At 29.6% G+C, this 6,000-nt stretch overlaps 3 protein-coding genes across 3 annotated transcripts in view; 2 read left to right on the top strand and 1 right to left on the bottom strand.

The window, feature by feature from the left end:
• Window positions 1–1,703, bottom strand: LOC137923333 (mitochondrial inner membrane protein OXA1L-like). Its single transcript, XM_068766557.1, has one exon. The coding sequence runs from the start codon at window positions 1,605–1,607 to the stop codon at window positions 420–422; it is 1,188 nt and encodes a 395-aa protein (XP_068622658.1). The 5' UTR covers window positions 1,608–1,703; the 3' UTR covers window positions 1–419.
• A 372-nt stretch (window positions 1,704–2,075) lies between these two features.
• Window positions 2,076–4,343, top strand: LOC137923319 (U3 small nucleolar RNA-associated protein 15 homolog). Its single transcript, XM_068766538.1, has 4 exons — window positions 2,076–2,275; window positions 2,351–2,449; window positions 2,852–3,034; window positions 3,132–4,343. The coding sequence occupies exons 1-4, from the start codon at window positions 2,174–2,176 to the stop codon at window positions 4,320–4,322; spliced, it is 1,575 nt and encodes a 524-aa protein (XP_068622639.1). The 5' UTR covers window positions 2,076–2,173; the 3' UTR covers window positions 4,323–4,343.
• Window positions 4,344–5,449: 1,106 nt separating this feature from the next.
• Window positions 5,450–6,000, top strand: part of Crag (DENN domain-containing protein Crag) — a 37,327-nt gene continuing 36,776 nt past the window's right edge. Inside the window, exons 1-2 of the mRNA XM_068766702.1 lie at window positions 5,450–5,587; window positions 5,681–5,831. Coding sequence (XP_068622803.1) covers window positions 5,705–5,831 — 127 coding nt within the window. The 5' untranslated portion in view covers window positions 5,450–5,587; window positions 5,681–5,704. The remainder of the gene's footprint in view (window positions 5,588–5,680; window positions 5,832–6,000) is intronic.

The raw sequence follows: 6,000 nt of genomic DNA, 5'->3' as shown, positions 1-6,000 counted from the left end.
TTCTGTCCTCTTTGTGAACAGACATTCTACATTGCGTTGCTTTTTTGTTTTATTCATCCTAAATTAAAAAAATCTCCAGATGAGATATATTCACAAGACCTAACTGCCACAGTGTGACCAGTTGGATGCATACTTTCAAATGCAATCTAATTATGAGCCTTGCCATATCCTTTGACTAATCAAATCGCTTATGAGTCAATCATTCCAACAGACAATCATGATTCAATACATTTTGAATATGAGCACTCTGTACTACTAATTTTGAAAAATAATCAATTTTTTATAAGAGTTTTATCAACATTTTATATTGTAAAGCATTGTGTACATGTACATCTAAGGGTTTAAAAGATTAAATAAAATATTCTACAATTACATTTATTACATATAAAACAAAATAATTATTACACACTAGTATCTAACTACTTAGATTTATCTTGTACATTTGATAACTTTGTAGGATCATATTTATATGTTTTCTGTACAGGACCTTTACCTGCCCTTGTAAATATCATCTCATCAACCCTTTGCCTGTCAGCTAGATCTCTTGAAATTTTCATATTCGTCCAGGAATCCTTTGCTCCTTCAATAAAACCTTTTTTCTTAATTGGCAAATTTTCTTCTGTATGTTTAATTAGTCTTGGAATTTTGAAATAATCTCTTACACTTGGAATCTTTAAAACTCCAACTTGCAGCAATGATATAAAGTTACTTGAGCACCAGTACACAAGGATAGCTCCTGGGAAGTTTATTGTAAATGGTATCATAATTAGTGGTATAGCTCGTAAAAAGTATCTCATAAGTTGCATGTTTTGTGCCTGAAGCTTTCCACCATCTACTCCAAGTTCAATAGTCGCCCACATTGTTGCACTTGTTATCAGTGGCAGCAAAAAGAACTGATCAGGAACTGTTAAATCTGTGAACCACCATAAACCGCCATGCATCATGCTTTCAACTGGGCAATTTGCCATCCCTCTTAAACCCACAAAAAATGATATAAACAATGGAGCTTGAGCCAATGGCACCATGACATTCTTTAATGGATTTAAACCTTTTTGTTTCATGAAAGACATCATTTCTTGGGCATATTGTGCAGCTTCTAATTGATTTCCTATTTGACGAGCTTGTGTCATTTTCAATTGTAATACTTGGATTTCAGGCAAGTTATTGTTCATAATTGCTGTGTTCCTCTGTGACATTATAACCAAGGGAAACATAAGAACTCTCACAACAACAGTACCAATCAAAATAGCACCCCACCATGGTATATCCAAGGAAATATGAAGATATTCAAAACAATTTTGTACGATACCTACTGGTCCCCATCCACCTAACCCTAAGCTTGCGAATGATGGTTCACCGTTTACAGCTATAGATTGAACTGCTTCACTTATATCACCTAGAGTAGAATCTGGCACGGGCGGTGGTTCAGGTATATTATCAATTAATGGTATTGTTTTTTGTACATCACTACCTATAGTTGAAGCATATCTCAGAGATCCCGTTGATGAATAACAATACAAAATTTTTGCCTTTTTAACCTCAAACTTTTGGTTACGCAAAAAATATACACAGCTTCGGTGTGCATGTCGATTAAGTAACTTAAACATTTCGTAAATTATTAATTACTCAATATCGCGATCGTTCAATTAAAGTAGACTTATAATCGAATGAAATAAAATAGCTTTATACATCGAAAAACATTGCCGAATTCATGTCAGAATAAGCTATGACATATGACATTTAGGCTAAAGTTAATATGAAGGTAAACAGATCTAAAATAAAATCATATATCCTCATGAACCGTTTAAATTTCTTAAACACTTGATAAGTATATCTAATATAATAAAAAATTTGCTAAGCACAATTTTGTCTTATATATTTATTTAACTTGTAGCAATTCAATACTTATTTGCACCGATTTTTTTTTAAATTACGTTAATTTACATTACAATGTTATCTCTAAATGTAATAATACCAATTTTGAATTAAAAAAAAATTGCTAATTAAAGATTATTGAAGTTTTTTTTAAATAACACCGCTTTTATATCAACACGTGCTTCGTACCTGTCAAACTAATGTCAAGCAAACGTTGTTTGGCTACTTTGCTTTGCTTTGAATTTAAAAATAAGGAATGTAATTTTCTATAAGTTTTAATCTTTGTAATAAAATAAAGATGTCTCATATATCATATCCATTTAAAAAAACTAACAAATCTGTGTACCAAAAACCGGCGTCTGTGCTTAGCGAGGATAATATATATTGGAAAAAGTTAGGGGTAAGATAATATAGAATTTAACAGAAGAATTTAGGGTTTATAATATTACACTAACAAAAAATATATCTGTTTTAGCAACCTGTATTGGTTAAAGAATTTGGTGCTATAGATTACTTGGACTTCAGCCCTGTTGAACCTTATTATTTTGCAGCCACATGTTCCGTGAGAATCCAGGTAAACTATTCTTTCAGCCTCTACTAGCCATAAGTGAACAGTCAGGTATTTCTCAAATTAATATTTGATTAGAAACAACAGAATTTTAACCCAATAGTGTGAGATTCTTATATCCTTTGATCAATTGTAGACAGTTAGGTGTGAAAATTTTTATTAAATGTTTAGTAGGAAAAATGCCCTTAACAAAGTAGCATAATAATTCTTGAATTACAGATATTTTTTTTTTGTTCACTACATTTATATTGAAGTTGCCAACTATAGTTTATTTTTCTAAAGAATTCCTGAATGAATATGTTATTCTGTATTTCTATAAAATTACTTGAACATATTTTTCAATTTTACTTAGTGTTAAAATTTACTTAATAACTACATTTTAATTTGTAATAATAATTTATAATACAGATTTATGATCCAATCACAAAAATTGTGACCAAAAATATCTCAAAATTTTTGGAAGCTGCTTATGGTGGAAGTTTTAGAAATGATGGAAGATTGTTAGTGGCAGGAAGTGAAGAGGCAGCAGTCAAATTATTTGATATACAATCAAAAAATGTCCTTCGTGTATTCACTGGCCATACTGGACCTGTAAGTTATTCTTAATTTTTATTTAATAAATGATTAGATAGGACTTAATGTTTTTTAAATTTTGGCTATGATTATTAATATTGTTCTTTAATTACAGGTGCATAGAACTTTTTTTACAAAAGATCAAACAAAAATTATTAGTTTTTCAGATGATAAATCAGTATGTCTTTGGGACATTGCCACCGAACAAAAGCTTCAAACCTTTTCTGAACATACAGATTATATAAGGGCTGGTGCACCAAGTCCTGTATCACCTGACCTTATTCTTTCTGGTGGTTATGATCATGTAGTAAAACTATATGATTGTAGAACTAATGAACCTGCACTTACTGTTAATCATGGTAGTCCTGTGGAATCTATTATGTTTATACCATCTGGAGGACTGTTTATTAGTGCAGGAGGAACTGAAATAAAAGTTTGGGATATTTTCAATGGTGGGAAGCTGTTGGCAAATATATCACAGCACCATAAAACTGTAACAACTCTTAGGCTGTCTAGTAACAATAGTAGACTAATGTCTGCATCCCTTGACAGACATGTCAAAATATATGATATATCAACTTTCAAGGTGGTTCACAACATTGATTTCCCAAATGCAATACTCAGTATGGCTATTTCTGAGAATGACGATGTTTTAGCTGTTGGCATGATTGACGGAGTTATATCAATAAGGAAAAGAGGTCAACCTATAAGACATAATGAAGAAAGAAAAGAGTTGTATAAATTTGCTCCAGATCACGTAGATACTTCTACTTCTGTTGATAATGTTGTGTCCAAGCAAAAAATGGAGAAAGGACCAGAATTTGAAAAACATTTACGAAAAATGGAGTTTGATAAAGCTTTATCATCTGTACTTAAATCTTATGTTGCAGCAAAGCAACCTGAAAAAACTGTTTCTCTAATACAAGAACTGCTCCGTAGAAAAGTTCTGCATGTTGCTATTGATGGGTTATCTGAAAAAGATATTGGGGGACTGCTTAGATTTTTCAAAAAGAATCTTGGTGAAACTAGATTTTCAAGGACAGTGATTGATGCAGTTAATGTTTTCATTGATGTTTTTGAAAACCAAATAAAATTATTTTCTGAACAAAATTTATGGTTGTATAATTCACTGAAGGAAGAAATTTTACAAGAAATAGATGTTTGTAAAAGAGCTAGCGAACTGGAAGGTGCAATAGGTCTTCTATTGTCTGGAGCTCAAGTTAACATGACTAAAGATATGTTAGAAATAAATGATATCCTAGCACCATCATCTAAGGCACAAAAAGAAATTGTTATCGATATCTAAATAAATTTATATATTTTAAAAGTTAAACTTGTTTTTATTAATTTTTTGTCATATGTAATATCAATGTTACATTGGTAATAATTTAAGGCGGGATATTCAAGTGTTTATTTAACTAATCATTATTTCTATGAATATATGAATTAACATAATAATAAATTAACAATTTTTGGAGTCAATTCTTGTACATAAGAAAGTGTATTTTGTCGTTTCAACAAAAACACTTCAGTTGGATTAGAAAATAGATTAATAGTTTGGTTATAGTTATTTGTATATTATCAATATTTTATCTTGTAATTTAGTTTTACAGAACTAAGTTTTCAAAAAATTTGCAAATAATAATGTGAATCTTTGTCATGTGCATGTTTATTTTGCTAGAAATCAAAGAAGTTTAAGGAGTTTTACGAGAAAAAAAATTGTCTGTTTGAAATATTTCTATCCTGGCAATTAATCGGTTACTTTTTATAATTTAGCGGATTAATGGTTAAAACCAGGAGAATAAATAAATAAAACTTTCTGAGGATTGCCACATTCAAAATATTTATTGGAGGGATTCAAGAATTTCGTCTGTATTCAGTTATTTCAGAGCAAAATATAAAATAATAATAGACAAAACTTGCATTATGTTGTAATAATTCTGTTATTTATTTGAACAAATTCTGTTTTATAGCATTTTAATGATTAAAATTTATTTAAAAATATACATATATTTTTCATTATAAATATGCATTTATGAACAACAAACAAGCTTTAACACTTATATTGTTTAAATTTTTTGGCATGCAAAGATTAAATAATATAAAAAAATCGATTTATTAACAAATCTTTATCATCATGTGTTATGTATAGATCCGACCTGGTTTTATTTTGTTGAATTTAATAATCTATTTAAAATATTCTGACTCGTAAGAATTGTGCAGCAAAATATTGTTTACAATACCAACTGAAAATTGTTTAAAATATGTGCTTAATAACTTAATAATTATATTTAATAACATACTAGTAGTTATTTGTTTACTATGTCAATAAAAATTAGACATCGCTGTCATTAAAAGCCCAGTCTATATATGTATATTATTAATTTATAATCTGTAGTTATTGTAGGTTTTCAACCTTCATCCATTAAATACAATACATGTTTCATTAATTTTCTTAGTTTTGCGCAATGGAATTAACAAAAAATGTAAATTTTGTGTAACAAATGAGGATATACATTTATTGCAGATGATTTTAATGTTCACTTATAATGAACTGTAGTCGTAAAACAGGTTAGATTTTTTATTGTGATTTAAACACTCCGTTTATGTTACTACTTTCATTCTTTAAATATTTTGAAAGCTTATAATGTTCAACTTTAACAGATATTCGGAAATTAGTGCGTTACGATGGATGAACGCCGGGTAGCTGATTATTTTGTTGTTGCTGGTTTACCAGAGAAACCAGAATTGCTTGACGATTCAGATTCTGGTCATTTGAAAGGGTATAGCAGTAAAGCGCCCATTACAGATATTGGTATGTATTGCAATTTCCAGCTTTCCTTATTACCATGTTAATATAAATTCATATTTTGTTTCTTCCCTTCTTATTTTCTACCAATAGTCCCACTCATGGAATACAAGACTTTGTTCAGAGTGAATAATTGGTAGAATATTTACCATGTTGGCCTGTGTTACTTGCTGGA

The sequence above is a fragment of the Battus philenor genome, unplaced genomic scaffold, assembly GCF_028537555.1.
Source record: "Battus philenor isolate CCGP_79_NKW_IND1 unplaced genomic scaffold, ilBatPhil1.0.hap1 SCAF_21, whole genome shotgun sequence".
NCBI classification, from domain to species: Eukaryota; Metazoa; Arthropoda; class Insecta; order Lepidoptera; family Papilionidae; genus Battus; species Battus philenor.
The sequence above is the reverse complement of the archived record's forward strand: the minus strand, read 5'-3'. Positions and strand labels throughout refer to the sequence as shown.